Raw genomic sequence first — 26,899 nt, 5'->3', positions numbered from 1 at the left:
GCAGTACATAAAACACATGACACTAGACAGTTATTGTTTCAAGTTTCAAGGTCACGTGCACAAGTACAGTGAAATGCCTTTCTTTCGAGCTCTAGTTACAGTGGGATGTTCACTATAACATTCCAATCTTTACCTTTTAGAAACCGATCTGTTTTACACATCACAGTGAGTGACTCCTAAAGGTTTTACAGTGCTTCATTAAAACAGTGTAACATTGTTTCATTGTTACGTAAATGTTTCTTCAGCATTCTGAATGACGTAGGAATTTTCATCTGGCTCACACGTTCTCATACAATCATATGAGTAAATACTACATAAAATAAATGCACTTATAAAATACAGACCATAGTTACTGTATGGGTCAATCAATTAGCCAAATATTGGCATGTTGTTGTTTTTTTTAAATCTGAAGAAATGTACATAAAGTACTAAAAAGTGTTGATCGTATTCAATAAAAATGCTTGTGGAAAGAAATGAAAGGAAAGAGAGGACAGAGAGTAGGAGAGAGAGAGAGAGTAGGAGAGAGGGAGTAGGAGAGAGAGAGTAGGAGAGAGAGAGAGTAGGAGAGAGAAAGAGTGGGAGAGAGAGAGGAAGTAGGAGAGAGAGAGAGAGAGAGTAGGAGAGAGGGAGTAGGAGAGAGAGTAGGAGAGAGAGAGAGAGGGACTAGGAGAGAGAGAGATAGAGAGAGAGTAGGAGAGAGTGAGTAGGAGAGAGAGAGAGAGTAGGGAGAGAGGGAGGAGAGAGGGAGTAAGAGAGAGGAGAGAGAGGAGAGGGTAGGAGAGAGGGAGTAGGAGAGAGAGTAGGAGAGAGAAGTGTAGGAGAGAGAGAGAGAGAGAAGGAGAGAGAGAGAGAGAGAGAGAGAGTAGGAGAGAGGGAGTAGGAGAGAGAGAGTAGGAGAGAGAGTAGAGGAGAGAGAGAGAGAGTAGGAGAGAGAGAGTAGGAGAGAGAGAGGGAGCAGGAGGGAGAGAGGGAGTAGGAGAGAGAGAGAGTAGGAGAGAGAGAGGGAGTAGGAGGGAGTAGGAGAGAGAGAGAGTAGGAGAGAGAGAGGGAGTAGGAGAGAGAGGGAGGGAGTAGGAGAGAGAGGGAGAGGGAGTAGGAGAGAAGGAAAGAGGGAGTAGGAGAGAAGGAGAGAGGGAGAAGGAGATGGAGAGAGGGAGAAGGAGATGGAGAGAGGGAGTAGGAGAGAAGGAGTAGGAGAGAAGGAGATGGAGAGAAGGAGATGGAGAGAGGGAGTAGGAGAGAAGGAGTAGGAGAGAAGGGGAGAGGGAGAAGGAGAGGGGGAGTAGGAGAAAGGGAGAGAAGGAGTAGGAGAGAAGGAGTAGGAGAGAGGGAGTAGGAGAGAGAGAGGGAGAGAGGGAGTAGGAGAGAAGGAGAGAGGGAGAAGGAGAGAGGGAGTAGGAGAGAGGGAGAAGGAGAGAGGGAGTAGGAGAGAGGGAGAGAGGGAGTAGGAGAGAGGGAGTAGGAGAGAAGGAGTAGGAGAGAAGGAGACAGGGAGTAGGAGTGAGGGAGTAGGAGAGAAGGAAAGGGGGAGTAGGAGAGAGGGAGTAGGAGAGAATGAGAAGGAGACAGGGAGTAGGAGAGAATGAGAAGGAGAGAGGAAGTAGGAGAGAAAAGTATATATATATATATATATATATATATATATATATATATATATATATATATATATATATATATAAAGGAGAGTATATATATATATATATATAGGAGAGTATGAGAAGGACTTGGAGAGACACAAACCTACCCCCCCTCTCTCTCCAAAACACACGTCAATATCATCTGGAGGAGTCCATTGGGATATTGTCTCTCATTCATCTCCTATTTGTCCATAACTAACTCCCATAGCCAGCAGAGGTTGAAATAAAACATGTAGACCGCTAGTGAATGAACGCAGCCCATAAACTATAAACCCTTGCCAGGCCTTGATGGATGAAGGGCTCAGGTGAAGCGTCCGTGTGGCACCGTTTTACCATGTGCTTGTGCACCACTTTTCTGCAACAATACTGAACTGATTAAATATGACGATGAACAAAAACAAAGGGTTTTAGTGTTTTTTGGTTTTGGTTATCTGGTCTTTGTCTCATTGCTGTCTGAGGAGGGTTCCATGTGAAACTGTGCCATCGTCAACATTGTTTTCCTTGAAGATGAGAGGAGTTTGGACGTGGAAGAAACTACAGGCCAAGAAAAACGGTCTCTTTCTGTGTGTGAAGTATTTATTTTTTGCCAGGCTACATTCCAAATTCTAGAGTCATAAATCTTAATCTAAATGTTTGTCTGCTTGCTGTTGTTTTTCCATATGGGATGGAATCTGTTTTGTGTTGTTCCAGCTTCTCCTATGACCTCGATCCCACCACTCCCTGCCTCTGGTGCAGGGCTCTGCCAATCACGACGCGAGCTTGGTCAGTAGACGGTTTTTGATGGGCAGACGTTCTCAGAGAGAGATAAGTGTCTGAAGCAGCCGTTGTTGCCCTCCTTTGTGCCCAGTCCAGAACCGTTGCCGTAACGATAACTGTCCTCCTCTTTTTCCTCTTCAGTCAGACTGCTGTCTTCACCATCCTCCTCATCATCACTTCTTTCATCTCTGGTCATCTGGAGTAGAGAGAGAGAAAGACACAGAGACACAGAGACACACACAGAGAGACAGAGAGACAGAGACACAGAGAGACAGAGACAGAGACAGAGAGACACATAGAGACAGAGAGAGAGGGAGGGAGAGAGAGAAAGAGAGAGAGACACAGAGAGACAGAGACACACACAGAGAGACCGAGAGAGAGACAGAGAGAGAGAGAGTGAGAGAGAGAGAGAGAAAGACACAGAGAGACACACAGAGAGACAGAGACAGAGACGGAGAGAGAGAGAGAGAGAGAGAGAGAGAGAGAGAGAGAGAGAGGGGAGAGAGAAAGAGAGAGACACAGAGAGACAGAGACACACACAGAGAGACCGAGAGAGAGACAGAGAGAGAGCGAGAGAGTGAGAGAGAGAGAGAAAGACACAGAGAGACACACAGAGAGACAGAGACAGAGACAGAGAGAGAGAGAGAGAGAGAGAGAGAGAGAGAGAGAGAGAGAGAGAGCGAGAGAGCGAGAGAGAGAGAATGTACTCTGGACATTCATCGAGATATAATGCCACTTTCTACCTCAGAGACCATCATCATCTCTAACACAGTAGTTCCCATAGTTCTCTCTCTAAAGTGATTATTTGTGATCCAAGAAAATAAAACCAGTGTCTCAAGCCAGTACTCTGTCAAAAAAGAAATCAGCTGTGACCAACCATTTGGGAATCACTGCTCCTGCATCACAGTTCTGCGTAGCCCTAAATCACTCAGAACAAAACATTCACCCAAAAGTAGCATTGAAACCTGGGGCTGCATGTATTGAGCATCTCAGAGCAAGAGTGCTGATCAAGAATGAGTTTAGCCTTTCAGATCACAATGAATACGATAACATGGATAGCTGATCCTAAATCAACACATACTCTGAGACGCTACCTACAGTCCTGAGCTATTTCAACTAACGCACAAACCCAATTGGCAGTCTCCGATCAATCAAAGACACCTGGAGTTTAATCCATGGTAGGTCAGGTCAGTCTTTCAGACTTACCATAATAGACTCTATTCTCTCTCCTTGAGCTGTCTGACCGCTCTGAGCCACATTGTGTTTTCCAGAAATATAATTATGTTCGGCACAATGCTAAATCACCAATAATTATGTCCCAATGGCAACCCACTGTTGCCTTTTGACCTCGTGGGGGTTGAGTAATTGCCTCTGGCACCTTAGCTGTTTTCTGCCGTTGCCGTAGCTGACAGGGATCAAGCACCTTGCCAAGTCCAACACAATTGCATACACACAAACACACACACACACACAGTTCTAAATGCTCAGTTAGTAAGTCTACATACAGAATGAGAACAATGAAACAATGAAAAAAAGGAGCATTGGGTCTTAGGCTAGATTCTAGACCACACTGACAGAGAACAGACACCAGTGGTCAACAGACACTGTAGTCATCTGACAGAGAACAGACACTGTAGTCATCTGACAGAGAACAGACACCAGTGGTCAACAGACACTGTAGTCATCTGATAGAGAACAGACACTGTAGTCATCTGATAGAGAACAGACACTGTAGTCATCTGACAGAGAACAGACACTGTAGTCATCTGACAGAGAACAGACACTGTAGTCATCTGACAGAGAACAGACACTGTAGTCATCTGACAGAGAACAGACACTGTAGTCATCTGATAGAGAACAGACACTGTAGTCAACTGACAGAGAACAGACACTGTAGTCATCTGACAGAGAACAGACACTGTAGTCATCTGACAGAGAACAGACACTGTAGTCATCTGATAGAGAACAGACACTGTAGTCAACTGACAGAGAACAGACACTGTAGTCATCTGACAGAGAACAGACACTGTAGTCATCTGACAGAGAACAGACACTGTAGTCATCTGACAGAGAACAGACACTGTAGTCATCTGACAGAGAACAGACACTGTAGTCAACTGACAGAGAACAGACACTGTAGTCATCTGACAGAGAACAGACACTGTAGTCATCTGACAGAGAACAGACAATGTAGTCAACTGACAGAGAACAGACACTGTAGTCATCTGACAGAGAACAGACAATGTAGTCATCTGAAAGAGAACAGACACTGTAGTCATCTGACAGAGAACAGACACTGTAGTCATCTGACAGATAACAGACACTGTAGTCAACTGACAGAGAACAGACACTGTAGTCAACTGACAGAGAACAGACACTGTAGTCATCTGATAGAGAACAGACACTGTAGTCATCTGACAGAGAACAGACACTGTAGTCATCTGACAGAGAACAGACACTGTAGTCAACTGGCAGAGAACAGACACTGTAGTCATCTGACAGAGAACAGACACTGTAGTCATCTGACAGAGAACAGACACTGTAGTCAACTGACAGAGAACAGACACTGTAGTCATCTGACAGAGAACAGACACTGTAGTCATCTGACAGAGAACAGACACTGTAGTCATCTGATAGAGAACAGACACTGTAGTCATCTGACAGAGAACAGACACTGTAGTCAACTGACAGAGAACAGACACTGTAGTCATCTGACAGAGAACAGACACTGTAGTCGTCTGACAGAGAACAGACACTGTAGTCATCTGACAGAGAACAGACACTGTAGTCATCTGACAGAGAACAGACACTGTAGTCATCTGACAGAGAACAGACACTGTAGTCATCTGATAGAGAACAGACACCAGTGGTCAACAGACACTGTAGTCATCTGATAGAGAACAGACACTGTAGTCATCTGATAGAGAACAGACACCAGTGGTCAACAGACACTGTAGTCATCTGATAGAGAACAGACACTCATCTGATAGAGAACAGACACTGTAGTCATCTGACAGAGAACAGACACTGTAGTCATCTGACAGAGAACAGACACTTAGTCAACTGACAGAGAACAGACACTGTAGTCAACTGACAGAGAACAGACACTGTAGTCATCTGACAGATAACAGACACTGTAGTCAACTGACAGAGAACAGACACTGTAGTCATCTGACAGAGAACAGACACTGTAGTCAACTGACAGAGAGCAGACACTGTAGTCATCTGACAGAGAACAGACACTGTAGTCAACTGACAGAGAACAGACACTGTAGTCAACTGACAGAGAACAGACACTGTAGTCATCTGACAGAGAACAGACACTGTAGTCAACTAACAGAGAACAGACACTGTAGTCATCTGACAGAGAACAGACACTGTAGTCAACTGACAGAGAACAGACACTGTAGTCATCTGACAGAGAACAGACACTAAGTCATCTGATAGAGAACAGACACCAGTGGTCAACAGACACTGTAGTCATCTGACAGAGAACAGACACTGTAGTCAACTGACAGAGAACAGACACTGTAGTCATCTGACAGAGAACAGACACTGTAGTCATCTGACAGAGAACAGACACTGTAGTCAACTGACAGAGAACAGACACTGTAGTCATCTGACAGAGAACAGACACTGTAGTCATCTGACAGAGAACAGACACTGTAGTCATCTGACAGAGAACAGACACTGTAGTCATCTGACAGAGAACAGACACTGTAGTCATCTGACAGAGAACAGACACTGTGTAGTCAACTGACAGAGAACAGACACTGTGTAGTCATCTGACAGAGAACAGACACTGTAGTCATCTGATAGAGAACAGACACCAGTGGTCAACAGACACTGTAGTCATCTGACAGAGAACAGACACTGTAGTCAACTGACAGAGAACAGACACTGTAGTCATCTGACAGAGAACAGACACTGTAGTCATCTGACAGAGAACAGACACTGTAGTCATCTGACAGAGAACAGACACTGTAGTCAACTGACAGAGAACAGACACTGTAGTCATCTGACAGAGAACAGACACCAGTGGTCAACAGACACTGTAGTCATCTGATAGAGAACAGACACTGTAGTCATCTGATAGAGAACAGACACCAGTGGTCAACAGACACTGTAGTCATCTGATAGAGAACAGACACTGTAGTCATCTGACAGAGAACAGACACTGTAGTCAACTGACAGAGAACAGACACTGTAGTCAACTGACAGAGAACAGACACTGTAGTCATCTGACAGAGAACAGACACTGTAGTTATCTGACAGAGAACAGACACTGTAGTCATCTGACAGAGAACAGACACTGTAGTCAACTGACAGAGAACAGACACTGTAGTCATCTGACAGAGAACAGACACTGTAGTCATCTGACAGAGAACAGACACTGTAGTCATCTGACAGAGAACAGACACTGTAGTCATCTGATCAGACACTGTAGTCATCTGACAGAGAACAGACACTGTAGTCATCTGACAGAGAACATCACTGTAGTCAACTGACAGAGAACAGACACTGTAGTCATCTGACAGAGAACAGACACTGTAGTCATCTGACAGAGAACAGACACTGTAGTCAACTGAAAGAGAACAGACACTGTAGTCATCTGACAGAGAACAGACACTGTAGTCATCTGACAGAGAACAGACACTGTAGTCATCTGACAGAGAACAGACACTGTAGTCAACTGACAGAGAACAGACACTGTAGTCATCTGACAGAGAACAGACACTGTAGTCATCTGACAGAGAACAGACACTGTAGTCATCTGACAGAGAACAGACACTGTAGTCAACTGACAGAGAACAGACACTGTAGTCAACTGACAGAGAACAGACACTGTAGTCATCTGACAGAGAACAGACACTGTAGTCATCTGACAGAGAACAGACACCAGTGGTCAACAGACAAGTCATCTGACAGAGAACAGACACTGTAGTCATCTGACAGAGAACAGACACTGTAGTCATCTGACAGAGAACATACACTGGTGTAGCTGTCTGCACCACAGCACCAATCAGAAGCTACTGACCCATAACCCCACATGGACGTCTGCAGAAGGGCTGAGGTCTCTGTTACACTCACCCACATCAGACAGCACTACCTTTCAGAGACCACCTGTTGGCTATGCATGATCTAGTCAGGTCAGTCAAGCAGCTGTAGGCTGGGGCTCTATGTGTGTTCAGAGCAATGTTTCCCAGAACTCTCCTATAGTAGGATCCACTTACATCTAACATTTAACATTTTAGTCATTCAGCAACTTTAGTGCATTCATCTTCACATAGCTGGGTGAGACAACCACATATCAAATCAAAATCAAATCACATTGTATTGGTTGAGTAAACAGATTTTGCAGATGTTATTAGGGGTGTAGTGAGATGCTTATGTTCCAGCTCCAGCTGTGCAGTAATACCTAACAACACAAAACAATACATGCAAATCCTAAAAATAATTAAATTAAGAAATATTACAATATAAATATATATGTAAAGGATGGTGTGTAGAGACGGTGTGGACAGTAAAGTGTGTGCCGCATACTAGTACATCTGGTCAACCCTTCATCAACCTCTGGTCAACCCTTCATCATCCTCTGGTCAACTCATCATCAACCTCTCAGGTCAACCCATCATCAACCTCTGGTCATCCCCTCATCAACCTCTCTGGTCAACCCATCATCAACCTCTGGTCAACCCTTCATCAACCTCTGGTCAACCCCTCATCAACCTCTGGTCAACTCATCATCAACCTCTGGTCAACCCTTCATCAACCTCTGGTCAACCCATCATCAACCTCTGGTCAAACCCTCATCAACCTCTCTGGTCAACCCATCATCAACCTCTCTGGTCAACCCATCATCAACCGCTGGTCAACCCTTCATCAACCTCTGGTCAACCCCTCATCAACCTCTGGTCAACTCATCATCAACCTCTGGTCAACTCATCATCAACCTCTGGTCATCCCCTCATCAACCTCTCTGGTCAACCCATCATCAACCTCTGGTCAACTCATCATCAACATCTGGTCAACTCATCATCAACCTCTGGTCAACCCTTCATCAACCTCTGGTCAACCCCTCATCAACCTCTCTGGTCAACCCATCATCAACCTCTTGTCAACTCATCATCAACCTCTGGCCAACCCTTTATCAACCTCTGTCAACTCATCATCAACCTCTGGCCAACCCTTTATCATCAACCCTGGTTAACCTCAACCTCTGGTCAACCCTTCATCAACCTCTGGTCAACCCTTCATCAACCTCTGGTCAACCCTTTCAACCCTCAACCTCTGGTCAACCCTTCATCAATCTCTGGTCAACCCTTCATCAACCTCTGGTCAACCCTTCATCAACCTCTGGTCAACCCTTCATCAACCTCTGGTCAACCCTTCATCAACCTCTGGTCAACCCTTCATCAACCTCTGGTCAACCCATCATCAATCTCTGGTCAACTCATCATCAAGTCGGTATTCTGTCAGTTTGTACCATCACAGTCGTAGCAAGATCATGTTCTGTCAAGTCAGTGCTAGTAGGAAAATACTTTAAAATACTTGATTCATTTAAGGTACTATTTGAAGAGGTAGGGTTTCAGGTGTTTTCAGAAGATAGCCAGGGACTCTGCTGTCCTAGCTTCAGGCGCAGGCTGGTTCCACCATTGGGGTGCCAGGAGAGAGAAGAGCATTGACGAGGCTGAGTGGTTATTCCACTTATTTGTCTTGTCTAGAAACCAGCAAACCTAATTCCAACTAATCAAGAATGTGATGACTAGTTGACCAGATGAAACAGGTATGCTTGTCCTGGTGTAGATCAGAGGAAGACCACCTGTTGATGCAGGTAGAACGGCTGGGGGACTCAGAGAGCGCTTTGGGGACCCCTGGTTTGAGTGTCAGACTGGTATGATTCAGGCCTGCTTGAAGGGGTGACGTTGTGACCATGTGATGGCTGTCATAAAGGGAACGGGTGAAGAGTGGAAAAGAAAGAGTGAAATAAACCACTGCCAAAAACATGACTCACTTTGCCGAAGAGGAACTTCTTGACCATGCGCAGGATGAGGTAGGCCCAGAAGATGTGCAGGAACAGGAGGACCACCAGCATGGCGTTGAAGAAGTAGTAACCAAAGAACGGGGGGTACTGGAGTGTGGGGTACACCCACGTACAGTGGATCAGCCTGGAATGACGAAACCAATACAGACAATGATGCTGAGGATGGTCATGCATTTTATTTGCAACATGCTTTTTCACAAACCCCAAGTGCTAAAATATACATTTATATGATCCAGACTATTAGATATGATAAGCTCTGTTAAACATTTAAACTTGTCCTGGGTGGGGTTCAGTGTGCTGGAACGTGAGAAAACAACGCCAAGCAGAGGCGGTATAACCAGTAAGAATTCAATAGGATTATTTTTGCTTTTCATGCCTCCTAAACACAAGCCTTTGTGAAGGAAAATAATGGCTACTCTTTGCTTTATAGGGATTTTTCATTATTGAAATAAGTAGGTAAATACTATGTAATTATCTGTACAAAAATGATAGCTAAGAAATCTGGTATTCTGTCAATTGGTAAGTAATGTCCATGAGAGAAAGGGGACATTGTTCAGCTTTTCAGCTTTCGTGCTCATTCAATGCCGTCCAATTCAGGAAAGATTAACCAGTTGCGGAAACATTGGGTCGTATTCAATAGGCACCAGACTGAAACAGGAAGGGGAAACTTGAGCCTGACCAAAAAGAAACATTCGTTTTCATTTTTGGGGCTGACTACAGAGCTGGAAAAATATAGAATTCAAATATGTGGGGGAAAAAACGAAACGTTTGTTTTCGCTTTCAGTTGCATAACCTTTTTCTACGGTGTACACTAATGAACACGACCCTGGTTTACTTTCTCTGCAGAGAACAGAACATGATGTTTTGTACTTTTGCAAAGTTCAACGTCTCTTTGTTTGGCCTTTCAGAGTGAAATGAGATGGTTGATTGTTTCTCACAGAAGAGGTAGACAGAACATAATTCAATAAATATTGGCTTCTGTATCACTGAGCGCTCATGAGACAAAGACATCCCCCTGACAATCACTCCTCCTGTGTGCCAATTGGTGAACAAACAATAGAGAGAGAGAGACACACACGCACACACGCGCACACACACACGCGCACACACACACACACACACACACAGCTAGGGTTCGTCAGTTGCCTTACCAGAATGGGAAGATGATCAGTCGGGTAACCATGAACACTATGGCAAACACCACAAAGAGACTGTTGCAGGTTCTCTCCCATTTGGCGTAGTTAAACAACTTGGCAGACTGGGGTAGGAGAGAGAAGAGAAAAAAACACACAGTGAGTCTCCCCTCTACCAGAAACACACGGCACAGCTCACTCTATGGGGTTGTTCTATATGCACCCATTTCTCTTCAGTGCACTACTGTTAACATGAGCCCTATGTTTACCAATGGGCCATTTGGGACGAAACCGTTGCTCTGGATAAAAGTGTCTGCCACTCTTGGCCTCCCGAGTGGCTCAGTGGTCTAAGGCACGGCATCGCAGTGATAGCTGTGCCACCAGAGATTTTGGGTTCGGGTCCAAGCTCTGTCGCAGCCGGCCGCGAACCGGGAGACCCATGCGGCGGCGCACAATTGGCCCAGCGTCGTGCGGGTTAGGGGAGGGTTTGGAGGGCAGGGATGTCTTTGTCCCATCGGGCACTAGCAACTCCTGTGGCGGGCGCAGCGCACGCTGACACGGTGGCCAGGTGTACAGTGTTCCTCCGACACATTGGTGCGGCTGGCTTCCGGGTGAATGTTCATTGTGTCAAGAAGCAGTGCAGCTTGGTTGGGTTGTGTTTAGGTGGACCCATGGCTCTCGACCTTCACCTCTCCCGAGTCCATACGGGAGTTTCAGTGATGAGACAAGACTTTATCTACCAATTGGATACCACATATTTGGGAGATAAAGGGGTAAAATAAAAATATATAAATTTTAAAAAGTGTCTGCCACACACACACAGAACACACCACACACTACACACCACACAGAACACACCACACACTACACACTACACACCACACACCACACACCACACACTACACACACACACAGAACACACCACACACACACACCACACACAGAACACACCACACACACACACACACCACACACCACACCACACACTACACACCACACACTACACACCACACAGAACACACCACACACTACACACCACACACCACACAGAACACACCACACACACACCACACACCACACACCACACACCACACACACAACACACCACACACACCACACACTACACACCACACACCACAAACCACACAGAACACACCACACACACACACACCACACAGAACAAACCACACACTACACACCACACACACACACCACACACCACACAGAACACAACACACACTACACACCACACACTACACACCACACAGAACACACCACACACTACACACCACACACAACACACCACACACCACACAGAACACACCACACACTACACACCACACAGAACACACCACACACCACACAGAACACACCACACACAACACACCACACACCACACAGAACACACCACACAGAACACACAACACACCACACACTACACACCACACACCACACAGAACACACCACACACCACACACACACACCACACACCACACACCACACACACCAACAGAACACCACACACTACACACCACACACTACACCACACACACACCACACACTACACACCACACACTACACACCACACACACACACACACACACCACACAACACACCACACACCACACACACACACCACACAGAACACACCACACACACACACACACACAGAACACACCACACGCCACACAGAACACACCACACGCCACACACCACACACCACACAGAACACACCACACACCACACACCACACGCCACACACCACACACCACACACAGACACTCCACATGGTAGCAGACCTCTAGCAGGACGTCGGAGGCATCGTGGATGAGCATCACCAGGGTTCCTATACGGATGTAGTTGACACACCAAGAGAAGGACAGCAGCGTCAGGGTGGCCAAATGGTGGATGATCTGTTCCTTAAAGTCCTAGAGGAGACAACACAACAAACATCTTCACCTGTCGCTGTGGCTTCTGTTGCTACTGTTCTTATTCTACTACGTGTCCTCAAAATCACTTGACACACACACCACACACACACACACACACTAGTGTAACATGCATAACTAAGCAGGCAGATGGACAATGTGAGGCAGGTTGGAACAACTAATATAGTGGAAAAGATCATTAACTGTAATTGCTTGTGAGTAGCCAACTGCAATTTACTTTGATAAAAATTTCTCATACTTTCTACTTTTTCTCTCCATAAGATATTTAATGCGCTGGCCTGTCAGAGGTGACAGGCAGGCCACTATCTAATTAGGACTGCAGTAGGTAACTAATGTGAGATAGCAGAGCTTCTCAGTTAAACGGGCCAGAGAGAGGAAGATAATGCAGGTGTATGGGACAGAAAGCAGAGCTTGAGAAAAGCCCATAGGGGTTGGCAGGGACTGGGATCCCCAGGGTTCACCTTCCTCTTGACATCAAAAGTGACTCTGAAGAGATCTGTTCCTTAAAGTCCTAACAACACATACAAGCTCATCACCTCCAGGATGTAGTACCAGTACTGAGAATCCAGCATAGTCTATAACTAGAGAGGCAGATGGACAATGTAGAGAGGAACAACTAATATAGTGGAAAAGATCATTAACTGTAGAGAGAGAGAGAGAGAGAGAGAGAGAGGTGTGTAGAGAGAATTTAGAGAGAGAGACAGAGAGAGAGAGAGAGAGAGAGAGAGGTAGGTAACTAATGTGAGATAGAGAGCTTCTCAGTTAAACGGGTCAGAGAGGAAGATAATGTGTATGGGACAGAAAGCAGATCTTCCCATTTAAACGAGAGAGTAGAAGATAATGCAGGTGTATGGGACAGAGAGAGAGCTTGAGAAAGAGGCCATAGGGGTTGACAGGGACTGGGATCCCCGAGAGACATCAGAGAGACTCTGAGAGAAGTGTACCATAGAAGCTCATCTCCAGGATGTAGTACCAGTAGAGAATACAGCATAGTCTAGAGAGAGAGAGAGAGAGAGAGAGAGAGAGAGAGAGATATATATATATATAGAGAGAGAGAGAGAGAGAGAGAGAGAGAGAGAGAGTAAAACCAGTAACAGGTAATATAATCTTACAGTGCCATGAATGAATCACATTCCAACAGAACAGACTCAAAACAAAGAGCTCTCCAAATCCCTTCTCCTATGCCTGAGTGTTTGCGCCTGAAATGGCACTGTATTCCCTATACAGTGCAAAGGCAATGCTCTCCTTTCCAGCTACCCGGATAAAGCACAAAATAAACTTCAGTTAGTGCTAAAAAACAGCTGCTGGAATCTTGACTAGAACCCAAAAATGTGATCATATTACTCCAGTGGTAGCCTCTCTATACTGGCTTCCTATCAAGGCAAGGGCTGATTTCAAGGTTTTACTGCTAACCTACAAAGCATTATGTGGACTTGCTCCTACCTTTCTTTCTGATTTGGTCCTGCCGTTCATACCTACACGTACGCTGCGATCACAAGACCCCTCGGGTTCGTGCTGGGGAGATATTCGTGGGCTATACTCTGCCTTTTCTCAGTAGTAAGTTGGTGGTTGAAGATATCCCTCTAGTGGTGTGGGGGCTGTGCTTTGGCAAAATGGGTGGGGTTATATCCTGCTTGGTTGGCCCTGTCCGGAGGTATAGTCGGATGGGCCCACAGGGTCTCCCGTCCTCTCATGTCTCAGCCGCCAGTAATTATGCTGCAGTAGTTTGTGTCGGGGGGCTAGGGTCAGTCTGTTATATCTGCAGTATTTCTCCTGTCTTATCCGGTGTCTTGTGTGAATTTAAGTATCTCTTTCTCTTTCTCTCGGAGGACCTGAGCCCTAGGACCATGCCTCAAGACTACCTGGCCTGATGACTCCTTGCTGTCCCCAGTCCACCTGGTCGTGCTGCTGCTCCAGTTTCAACTGTTCTGCCTGCGGCTATGGAACCCTGACCTGTTCACCGGACGTGCTGCCTTGTCCAGGACCTGCTGTTTTCGTACCGCACCTGCTGTCTCTATCTCTGAATGCTCGGCTATGAAAAGCCAACTGAGCCAACTGTTGCACCCTCTACAACCACTGTGATTATTATTATTTGACCCTGCTGGTCATCTATGAACGTTTGAACATCTTGGCCATGTTCTGTTAAAATCTCCACCCGGCACCCGACTGGTCATGCCTCAGAGCCTGGTTCCTCTCTAAGTTTCTTCCTAGGTTCTTGCCTTACTAGGAAGTTGATCCTAGCCACTGTGCTTCTACATCTGCATTGCTTGCTGTTTGGGGTTTTAGGCTGAGTTTCTGTATAGAGACATTGTGACATCGGCTGATGTAAAAGGGGCTTTATAAATACATTTGATTCATTGAATTTGATTGATACATACGGCACCAGAGCTACATGGTGTTTTACACTACAGTTGGTATTTACTGAGCAACTACATGGTTAAAATTGCAATTGCATAATAATTAGTCTATCTAATACCACTTTTTATTTTGGGGGATTCATCAAAATTAGCCCTACTAAGTAGGCCAACAAGTTGGATACCAAGTAGTTACCAATTGTGTTGAATTCTTAGTTGCAAATACGATCACATAAAACACATCCAAAATCTCTCGAACAAACTATGCCTTCATCCCAAATGGCACTCTAGTCCTGATGTAGTGCACTCCGTTTGACCAGGGCCAATAGGAGGCGCCATCTGGGACGTGACCTGCTTTAAACCCCAAGCAACATTGTTAGGTGTGGAGCCTGATCAAACATAATCCTATTGTCTCCGTTCCAGTTTGGGTGACATCATCATTCCTTTGATTAGAACCTGGCACCCAGTAAAGGCTGAACAGCAGTCTAAGCCACACATTCCCCCACTTGTTAAAGATACATTTGAAAACAGTCTCACTACTAAATATGGACCTGTGTATTTTGGACCTGAGATTCAGTATTATCGACGAGCTTTATATGTTTTATGTGTGACTCAGAAATCTGGACATGGTTAGAAAACGTTAGCCAGGCTGCGCCTGTTCCAGTATGACATGTTGTTTTTCTTCCTGGTTGGTTATACTAGTGTGAGACACGTGAGAAGAGGAAGGGGAGTGTGAGAGCTCTTCAAAATCACCCTGGTAAATGACCAGTAGTGCTGAGCGATTAGACAAAACAATGTAACAACTAATTGGTCAACGTCAGTTCAATGATTTGATTTTTTTCTGTGAGGTCAATGTGCAGTTTCTTTAGAGAGAAATCAGATCAAGCCTGAACTGTGCGATGTAGTAGGGCGGCCACTACCATCATGGCACTGTTATTCACTGTTTTATTCTGTGTTGTCTCAGCATTCAATCCACATAATGCCTACAGAAACCAAAAATCCTGATCATTTTATTAATAATCGAACTGACCTCAAAAAGCACTAATTGCTCAGTACTAGAACACACACTCACACACACACACACACACACACACACACACACACACACACACACACACACACACACACACACACACACACACACACACACACACACACATACACACCTGTTTTGGAAATCCATTCCACACTTCCCTCGTATCATAAAACCATTCTTTCTGAAATACAAAACAAAAGGAGAAACATGCAGTGAAATCTTTAAAGAACATTACAGGACAATCTCATCATGATGCTTTCAATTTCAACTGGCATTGCCCTCGCGGCCTTCAGACACTTGCTGAAGCCATCACCGTCAAATTCCCATAGAGCTCATCTCTCTGTCCTCTCCTCCCCTCTTCCCTTTATCCGCCTCACCCCTCCTTCACTTCAGGGCAGAAGGACTGAAAAGAAGTTCTCCATTTCAGCTCAGCTCAGATAATATTTTTATCCAGCAATTGAGTCTTCCATTTTGACCTCCTCCCTGCTTTTACCCGGGACAACCTGTTAAAGTTCTACTTTGAGGATGTTAATTTGACGTGTATAACATATCATAGTGTTAGGAATGTGTATTTGCTGTGTGTTTTGGTGGTACTGAATGTAATAGAGTTAAGACACAGGACCCTCACTCCACATCTTGAAATCTCTTCACACGCACTGAATTGCTATCTTGTAAAGATGTTTGTGAAGCAGAGGATCACTAGAGTCACTACTCACATCATACAGGGACACAACTCCTCCAATTAACGCCAACAGATAGAACACAAACCTCCAACTGTAAAACAGAGACAGAGACCGAGACAGACAAGGGACAATAATATAAGAAGAAGAAAAACACTACTGAGTGAAAGGTGAAAATGTGGAATAAGCATACTCTCACACACAACACACAGTTTTACCTAGCCTCTCTGAACTTCTTCAGTACTCCGGGACGATCCTGGTTTCTTCTCTTTCTGAACCAGCGCTCCACCTGCCTAACGCACCAGCCGCTCTTCTTAGACAGACCATCTATAACTGCCTGGGAGGGAGGGAGGGAGGGAGGGAGGGAGGGAGGGAGGGAGGGAGGGAGGGAGGGAGGGAGGGGGAGGGAGGGGAGACAGACAGACAGACAGGGAGGGAGACAGACAGACAGACAGACAGACAGACAGACAGACAGACACCAGCAGAAACAGACTACTAACAGACAGACATTGACAGACAGACAGACAAATTTGTCCCCACAGCTGGCTAGACAGACAGACAGACAAAATAACAGACAGACAGAGTTCAGAACCAAACACTGTGTTTGATTAGCACCAGCTGACCAGCAAACAGGACTACTAACCCTTATGCTAAGAGCATCAGATCTTCAATACATTGGGGGTAAATCAGATGTCACCAAATTCACTTTAGTAGAGCAAATTTGTCCCCACTAGCTGGCTTTGACTTGTTTCATTTTTGACGCAGGTGGCTAGATGAGATTTCCAGGGTAAGATACTGGACCATGAGCAAAATAACCATCAGGGTATTTAGATCTGGGCAGGGTTTGACCAGGGTGCCAGATGAGGGTCTGACCATAGTGGTTTTTGACCAGAGTGACAGATACGCAGGGTTTGACCATAGGTTTTTGACCAGAGTGGGCACATCCCTTCAAAGACTGTCTAGACCGTCTGATGATATTTGACCAGCACACACTATTTGTTGTCTTTGGTATGACTAGTGACCAGTGATCAAACCCCCAACCAGATCAGGGTTTGACCAGGTGACAGATGACACTCAGAGTGACATGGGCAGGGTTTGACCAGAGTGAGATGGTCAGAGCATGGGCAGGGTCCTCCAAGTGACAGATGGGCAGGGTTTGACCAGGAGTGACAGATGGCAGGGTTTGACCAGATGGCAGGGTTTGACCAGGGTGCCAGATGGGCAGGGTTTGACCAGAGTGACAGATGGGCAGGGTTTGACCAGAGGGTTTGACCAGATGACAGATGGGCAGGGTTTGACCAGAGTGACAGATGGGCAGGGTTTGACCAGAGTGACAGATGGGCAGGGTTTGACCAGAGTGACAGGTGGGCAGGGTTTGACCAGAGTGACAGATGGGCAGGGTTTGACCAGGGTGACAGATGGGCAGGGTTTGACCAGAGTGACAGATGGGCAGGGTTTGACCAGAGTGACAGATGGGCAGGGTTTGACCAGAGTGACAGATGGGCAGGGTTTGACAGATGGGCAGGGTTTGACAGATGAGGGTTTGACCAGAGTGACAGATGGGCAGGGTTTGACCAGAGTGACAGATGGGCAGGGTTTGACCAGAGTGACAGATGGGCAGGGTTTGACCAGAGTGACAGATGGGCAGGGTTTGACCAGGGTGACAGATGGGCAGGGTTTGACCAGAGTGACAGATGGGCAGGGTTTGACCAGAGTGACAGATGGGCAGGGTTTGACCAGGGTGACAGATGGGCAGGGTTTGACTATCCATTAGAATGTGTATGATCTCATAGTGCAATGACGTTGAATATTGACACTAATAATTAGGTCTATATGTAAAAGGTATAAGTGTGATTTCTAATGTGTAGGGTTAATACCTGGCCAGGGTTTCTGGAGTGAGAGAGATAGTAGAGTTCGAGGATGTGGTTGTCTGGTACTCTCAGTCTGGCCTTCTCCCGGATCCCCACTGAGGCTGCTAGAGGCGTGGCTATCAACCTGGGGGACAACATACAGACGCAGTTAAATACATTGGACTTTACAATGGGGCAGAATGTTCAGATTTTTTCATTTTCAAAACTGGTAGAATTTTTACCTTGTAGGCACATGCAAGTTACCACAGGTGAGATTAACTACACGGCAAACGAGAATCATTGCCTCCAACTAAATTAACTTGAATAAACTTGAATGCACACACGCACAAACACAGTAGCAAAGCAGGCTAAATTGTAACTTAACATCTACTTCCCTGTAGCAACCTATAAAAGGGGCTCTTTTTGTTCAGCGAGCTCCTTTCAGACTGGTATCTGATGAGTAGGAATTCTATGGTGTAGGGAGACAGTGAGGTAGAGGTTTGAACTAAACATGGTTTAGTAGTATATAAACAGCACGGAGTATGAGTCACTTCTCTGGACACAGCGTTGTCCTGGACTAGAAACCATTTCAATGGAAAAGCTCCATTGAACAAAATATAATATATTACAGTGATGTGAAAAAGTATTTGCTAATTTTCTCTACTTTCACATATTGTTTATACTGAATGCTACCAGATATTCAACCAAATCTTAATATTAGATAAAGGAACCTGAGTGAACAAATAACACAACAATGACATACGTATTTCATAAACAAAGTTCTGCAACACCCAATGCCCTGTGTGAAAACGTAAGGCCCCCTTAGACTCAATAACTGGCTGTGCCACTTTTAGCTGCAATGGTGGCAGGTAGCCTAGTGATTAGAGCATTGGGCCAGTAGCTTAAAGGCTGCTGGTACGAATCCACAAGCCGACAATGCTCTGTCAACGTGCCCTTTGAGCAAGGCACTCAAACCTAATAGACCAATGACGTCCAAAAAGTGATACTTTTGACTCATCTGTCCATAGAGCATTCTTCCAAGAGTCCTGATGATCATCCAGGTGCTGCCAGGTGCTTTTTGGCAAACTGGAGTCAACTGGTTAGATGAGATGGGTCCCATTATGTCTGGAGAAAACCATACACCACATTCCACAGTAAGAACCTCATACCAACTGTCAAGCATGGTGTTGGTAGTGTGATGGTGTGGGGATGCTTTGCTGCCTCAGGAATCAGGTAGCTGGACGACTTGCCTTAATAGAAGAAGCCATGAATTCTGCTCTGTATCACAGAATTCTACAGAAGAATGTCAGGCCATCCGTCTGTGAGCTGAAACTGAAGCACAGCTGGGTCATGCTGCAAGACAATGATCCAAAACACACAATCAAGTCTACATGAAAATGGCTAAAAAGCTACACATTTGAAGTTTTGGAATGGCCTGGCCAAAGTCCAGACCTAATCCCAATTGAGATGTTGTGGCAGGACTTGAAACCAGCAGTTCATGCTTGAAAACCCACAAATGTCGCTGAGTTAAAGCAGTCCTGCATGCAAGAGTGGGACAAAATTCCTCCACAGCGATGTGAGAGACTGATCAACAACTACAGGAAGTGTTTGCTTGCAGTCATCGCAGATAAAGGTGGCAAAACCAGTATATTGAGTGCAAGGGGGAAATTACTTTTTTCACACAGGAGAATTGGGTGTTGGATAACTTTGTTAATTAAATAAATAAAATAATAATCCATTTTTTTGTGCTATTTGTAAACTCAGGTTGCCTTTATCTAAAACGAGGTTTTGGTTGAAGATCTGATAACATTCAGTATCAAAAATCAGAAAGGAGGCAAATACTTTTGACTGCACTGTACCTGGCATCTAGCAGACTTCTATCCAAAGCCACATATGGCTGGTCCCGGGAACTAAACCCTCAAACCTGGCAATGCAAGCGCCATGCTCTACTAACTGAGCCAGGACTACAGGAGAACATGTTTCTTAGTCAAGGCTTAATCTTTGTCTGGGAAACTGCCCCTATATGTTCAGCAAGCTCACCTTTCGAACAGGTATCTGACCAGTAGGAAGCCTATGGCGTAAGGCAACGTCACATAGAGGTCAGAGGCTTTGGCATAGACACGCCCATCTCGGTCCTCTAGGTCCGCCCAGGTCAGGTTGACTGGCAGCCAGAAGCGGTCCCACCAGATCCACTGGTATAAGGTGTCAATCATCCTAACGACACAGGGGTGGAAGAGGAGCGTTATGTTAGAAAACACATGTCAATAGGTATCACGTTATCAAACAGAGGAGGCTGGTGAGGAGAGGACAGCTCATAGTAATGGCTGACATGGTGTGAATGGAATGAAACGATGTCGCCAATAAACCACATGGGAGCAAGATTGCAGTGTGCAGAGTCTCTTTCAATCATTTGCTGAATATATGTTTTTATATGCAGCACCTCAAAGACATTGTTTCCATTGTTTGCAAACATTGTACCATCTAAACCGCTGTGAAACTGGGGTACGAAATGCTAAGTAAAGAAACACGAAAAGGAAACTTTGATTTGATTTTGATTTAAAGAGGGGAAGCATAAAAATAGTGTACATGGAATTGCTTCAATGATAATGACAGATCTATAACTCCCTTCTATATCTGAATTCTGTCAGGTTGAGCACAAAGCTATAGAATAACAGATCTATAACTCCCAAATATATCTGAATTCTGTCAGGTTGAGCACAAAGCTATAGAATGACAGATCTATAACTCCCTTCTATATCTGAATTATGTCAGGTTGAGCACAAAGCTATAGAATGCAGCTTTAACCATGTTTAGAAGGAATACAGTTTGTTTACAAGTACACTGTTTACAAACAACAGAGTAAAACAAACAAACTAATATTTTGGGTTTTGATGGGGTTAGGCAATTGAACTAAGCTGACAAGGCAGCTATACAAGTTATATTCTTCAAGGAACAATGTGTATATACCGTTAATTTATAAGTCTAAAAAATATAAGTCCCAAATTGCAGATTGACCCTTAAAGATGGAATCTGCAGTAGAGGAAACAGAGCCACTATCGCCCCACGGCCGCTGTTATTGTTTGTTTTGTCAAAGAAGGTGAAGAGTGTCACAAAGTGAAATTGCAGTACACTATTCTGCTGTTCTATTGCCTGTGCAATGATGTCCAAGAGAAAAACTAATGTTGGTGTTTGTTCTAATCTGGCAGACTGACATGGCAGTTGAACCAATAGGATTACAGTTAAGGGGTTGAACTTAGAATTGGGTAAAGTTTGCATTTGCATGTACTTTATTTATTAACCAGGAATTGACCATGATATATTGTTCATAAATCACTAGTTCCGAATATCAAGAGTGCATTCATTCACTATCAGTCAGATGTGATACCATTTTACCACATGAGTTGCTGAGTTCGTTGGACACCAGTGCTGTAGGTGGTGTAGATAGTGTGGGTGTGTATAACCCAGGTCACTCCAGTCAAGTGCACACGCAGTTCTTTATTTATCCAATACAAATAGTGACACAACAGCCTTCGCCTCTTTCTCAAGATGCTTCCCCACACCTTGTCCAACACACACACGTCAGCAGAGAAAACATCACTGGCAGCGGTAGTCAATGAAATCCAGGGCTGCAGCCTAGCAACATATATCCCAGTAAATCACAGACTAGACTTTTTTCTTTGTCGTTTTTTCTAAACCAAGGTCAACGCTGAAACGGATCACAACCCCTAGTGGTCAAGTCATGGTTCAAGAGTTATGGAGTTCTTCGAATCCCAGATGGCAGTGAGTTGACATACAGCAGGATTCCCCCAATGGGGGGTTTTATTAGGCCCACCAAGTTTTCAGCCCAATTATTGATTTATTGTTGGACATAAGACTGTAAAAACAGCATGAAATCAGCTCCAAGTGATTTTAACGTTGTAAATGTGTTCCCAAGTATTCCCACGCCTAGCAGAGACGTGGCGTATACAAACCAAGCAAGGATTGAAATGATGTCTTAGTCACATATTATATCGGTTTGGGCTTCTTGAGGTCAATTTGCAGTCTACACCCCAACCATCCACTCAAGAAAGTAATCATCTCTAGGCTGAATCTAGTTGATAATCCCTAACGTACAGACTGATTCATGTGAAGGGAAAACAAACTACTCGTGAATAATGTCAACAATATCAATAGGGGGCCTCTATGGCCCTGGGCAGATCTGATGACACACACACACACGCCCCTAAACGAGTGCAGACCATTTACTCTTCTTGTCATTTAGTCTTTCACACTGATGTGTGTGTGTGTGTGTGTGTGTGACATGCTCACGTTTGTGTGTGAGACTCGTCATCAAAATGGACCCCATGGGGGCAACATCACTGCTGATGTCAGCACATCCCAGGGCTCTCTGCAGTGTTCTGTATAGTCAGTGTGTAACTCAGCACATCCCAGGGCTCTCTGCAGTGTTCTGTATAGTCAGTGTGTAACTCAGCACATCCTAGGGCTCTCTGCAGTGTTCTGTATAGTCAGTGTGTAACTCAGCACATCCCAGGGCTCTCTGCAGTGTTCTGTATAGTCAGTGTGTAACTCAGCACATCCCAGGGCTCTCTGCAGTGTTCTGTATAGTCAGTGTGTAACTCAGCACATCCCAGGGCTCTCTGCAGTGTTCTGTATAGTCAGTGTGTAACTCAGCACATCCCAGGGCTCTCTGCAGTGTTCTGTATAGTCAGTGTGTAACTCAGCACATCCCAGGGCTCTCTGCAGTGTTCTGTATAGTCAGTGTGTAACTCAGCACATTTCACTACCCTGCAAAAACATAACGCCACATCACAATGTCTTTGCGGAGACAATGGAACCACCAACCAAACACATCTACAGGTCGAAATGGAACAGCAAAACAACCTTTTAACCACAGAAATTGAATACTAGTTATATTGCTGTGGTCTGATGGGCAATGTCCTTTCTAGTAATTCTGTCTATGCGTTTAACCTTATCTTGCACTGATTACACATCTGTGACGCAATTGCATTATGATTCAAAGATAATATCATGGCGCCAAGCTTATTACATACTGGCGCTACCTAGCCTGAGTACCTGTATGTTTCTTTGTTTTACTACAACAGATACAAACTACCTATCAAACACCTGTCTATCAAGTACCTGTCTATCAACATCGAAACAGCAATAAGTCCAACTGACCTGTGTTAGTATGCCACTGAGAGAACATTCTGGAATGGCAGTGTGCAATATGTATGGTGTATGTTGCTGTATGAGATGAGTTCAATGTGTATGACATGGGTAATATTCAATGTAGGGTAGGTATTATGTTGAGGATGTAATGTACAGTGTTTATCATGTATACAGCAGTACTGTGTGTCTAAGACAAGTTTCACCTGGGGGAACATGACAGTTTATCCTATACTAGCAGCCATGCTAGACAACCTCGTCACGTCGGACTAGTCCATAGAGCGATGGGCAGTGTGTATTAGCGGCAGAACACAGCCGATAAGGAAGGCCTTTTGCATCGTTAGCGTTCTGCTGAGGATCATCTGGGGATTCAGACATTCAGTCAGTGAAGAACATGACAAAGCACATTCTGTCTGCATATTGTATATGTTTCCTTCTCTTTCTCCTCTCCCTCCCTGGTCTCTCTGTTTCTTTCTCCCGCTGGTATCTGTCCATCTCTTTCTCTCCTCTGACTCTCTCTCTCTCCATCCCACATACAGGGGCACAGGGTTCAACTGTACTGGTATCGTACTTTTTCATCAACTTTCTAAAGCATGATAAATGTTTGTCGGTAGGGAAGCATAGCAGAACTAGGGAGTGATTTATTATCTTTGACGTGCGTGAAGAGATAAAATACATTCATCACGCAAAAGAGGTTTGCAGAATATGACTGAGTGGGAAAGACGTTACACGTGTTCAGAGACATGATTAAGACAGAACCTACAACAGACTGTATGCTCAACTCACATAGTATTTTAATGATTGAAAAACAATGGCTCCAATGTATCAAAGATGATCTTTAGATTTTTAACCCTGAAAATGACTGTTCAGTCCAAAACTTACAACTAAGTGCAGAATAGGAGGCCAAAAGGTGAAAGGTAGGATAAATACTGTTTTCCTCATTCCACACACACACACACACACACACACACCACTAGATATCCCAAAGAACTGTGACAGGCACTGTTAACTGTAAAGCAATCCGTTTCCATGAGTACATGCTCTCCAAACACAAACATCTTTAGAGTAGAGTAAAACCAGTCAAGATTTATCTTAAAACTCTGATTACATTTGGAGATTTTTTATAGTTCCATTTGAACCAAAATGGTAATTCCACTTCACTGGTTGAATGCTGATGACTTCAGGTGGCGATCCAGCTGAAGTGCCAGAGATCCATCATAGTTTGAGTTCAGGCCGGTTACAAAACTATAAATCAATCAACCTCGAGAGCGTTCAGAAAAGCCTGTGGTGGAGAATCTCTATACACTCACTGACCTACTAAGAAAACAGAGGGTCTATTCAGTCCAATCCTAAGATGTAAGATAGAGCTTAGCTCCTCTAACAGGGGGACATGCTCACCTGAAAGAGACGATTTAACACCAACCTCACTCATACAACTCCCACTGGTTGCTTGGGACAGACTCGAGTTGAAACCCGCTCCTCCGTTAAAGAGGACAGGTGTAAAACAAAACAAAAGCAGCGAGAACTATTCACATCCCAGGTAGACGACCCCAGGCAACACTCCTACAGCACATCCCCTGAAACCATCCAATGAATCCAAGGTCATAGGGAAACAGAATATACCACAAGGCTTCCCACCGTTCCACCCTCAGTAGGGAAACAGAATATACCACACGGCTTCCCACCGTTCCACCCTCAGTAGGGAAACAGAATATACCACACGGCTTCCCACCGTTCCACCCTCAGTAGGGAAACAGAATATACCACACGGCTTCCCACCCTCAGTAGGGAAACAGAATATACCACACGACTTCCCACTGTTCCACCCTCAGTAGGGAAACAGAATATACCACACGGCTTCCCACCGTTCCACCCTCAGTAGGGAAACAGAATATACCACAAGGCTTCCCACCGTTCCACCCTCAGTAGGGAAACAGAATATACCACACGGCTTCCCACCGTTCCACCCTCAGTAGGGAAACAGAATATACCACACGGCTTCCCACCGTTCCACCCTCAGTAGGGAAACAGAATATACCACACGGCTTCCCACCGTTCCACCCTCAGTAGGGAAACAGAATATACCACAAGGCTTCCCACCGTTCCACCCTCAGTAGGGAAACAGAATATACCACACGGCTTCCCACCGTTCCACCCTCAGTAGGGAAACAGAATATACCACAAGGCTTCCCACCGTTCCACCCTCAGTAGGGAAACAGAATATACCACACGGCTTCCCACCGTTCCACCCTCAGTAGGGCAACAGAATATACCACACGGCTTCCCACCGTTCCACACTCAGTAGGGAAACAGAATATACCACAAGGCTTCACACCGTTCCACCCTCAATATGCAAACCAGGTAAGGTAGGTCCTGTCCTCAACCTCAGTAGGGAAACCAGGTAAGGTAGGTCCTGTCCTCACCCTCAGTAGGGAAACCAGGTAAGGTAGGTCCTGTCCTCACCCTCAGTAGGGAAACCAGGTTAGGTCCTGTCCTCACCCTCAGTAGGGAAACCAGGTAAGGTATGTCCTGTCCTCACTAGAGCTGTTGATGTAATGTTGACTGTGGGAAACAAACAGGCGTGACAGTCCCTCCATGCAGTAGGCAGGCTCTCTCTCCCTCGCCCTGTCTTTGTTTGACATTCTTTAAAGGGTCACACCCAGCTCCGGCACAATTGGACAGGAGTTTTTTCCTTCCCCTCCAGGTACGTTGTCGTAGAGGGACGATAATGGAGAAGTGTCACGACGCAACACACACAGAGAGAGATAAACAGACAGACAGACAGACAGACAGACAGAACAGAGAAATAGAGAGGCACACACACACAGAGAGATAGACAGACACACAGAGAGATGAGACAGACAGACACACAAACAGAGATAGAGGCACACAAAGAGAGATAAACAGACAGACACACAGAGAGATGAGACAGACAGACACACTAACCCCGCTACCTGCAGTCAGAGGTGCCCTCAGGTGATAATCTGTGGCTTGTTTGCATTGTTCTCCAGATAACGCAGACAAGAGAATAGGAGCTGCTCCTCCACACAATAGTCCCTCTAGTAAAACATAGAACGAGGTGAAAACAGAAGGAGATCAACAGAGACAGGTGGGAAAAATAGTGACGTTCTGTTGACTTCTTTAAGTGACGTTTGGATGGACTGAAGGGAGCGAGCCAAAATAAAATCTACAAAGTTGAAAGAGGTGTGTGTTTACTTACGATGGTCATGCAAACAGGACGTGTTGCTTTTGGAACGTCTTTATGATTCAAATGTAGTTGGAAATTAAAGGAA

The 26,899-nt window shown here is 45.1% G+C and overlaps 1 protein-coding gene across 1 annotated transcript; it reads right to left on the bottom strand.

Annotated features, from left to right (window-relative positions):
- Window positions 1-1,749: 1,749 nt before the first annotated feature.
- cers3a (ceramide synthase 3a) lies at window positions 1,750-26,654 on the bottom strand. Its single transcript, XM_064987911.1, is given in 11 exon segments — window positions 1,750-2,589; window positions 9,409-9,562; window positions 10,590-10,696; window positions 12,371-12,499; window positions 12,982-13,095; window positions 16,041-16,091; window positions 16,627-16,684; window positions 16,809-16,927; window positions 18,468-18,585; window positions 20,481-20,654; window positions 26,561-26,654. Coding segments are annotated over 11 exon segments (1,260 nt in total). The 5' UTR covers window positions 26,608-26,654; the 3' UTR covers window positions 1,750-2,400.
- Between the last annotated feature and the right edge of the window lie 245 nt (window positions 26,655-26,899).

This window comes from Oncorhynchus masou, chromosome 2 (genome assembly GCF_036934945.1).
Source record: "Oncorhynchus masou masou isolate Uvic2021 chromosome 2, UVic_Omas_1.1, whole genome shotgun sequence".
NCBI lineage: Eukaryota > Metazoa > Chordata > Actinopteri > Salmoniformes > Salmonidae > Oncorhynchus > Oncorhynchus masou.
The sequence above is the reverse complement of the archived record's forward strand: the minus strand, read 5'-3'. Positions and strand labels throughout refer to the sequence as shown.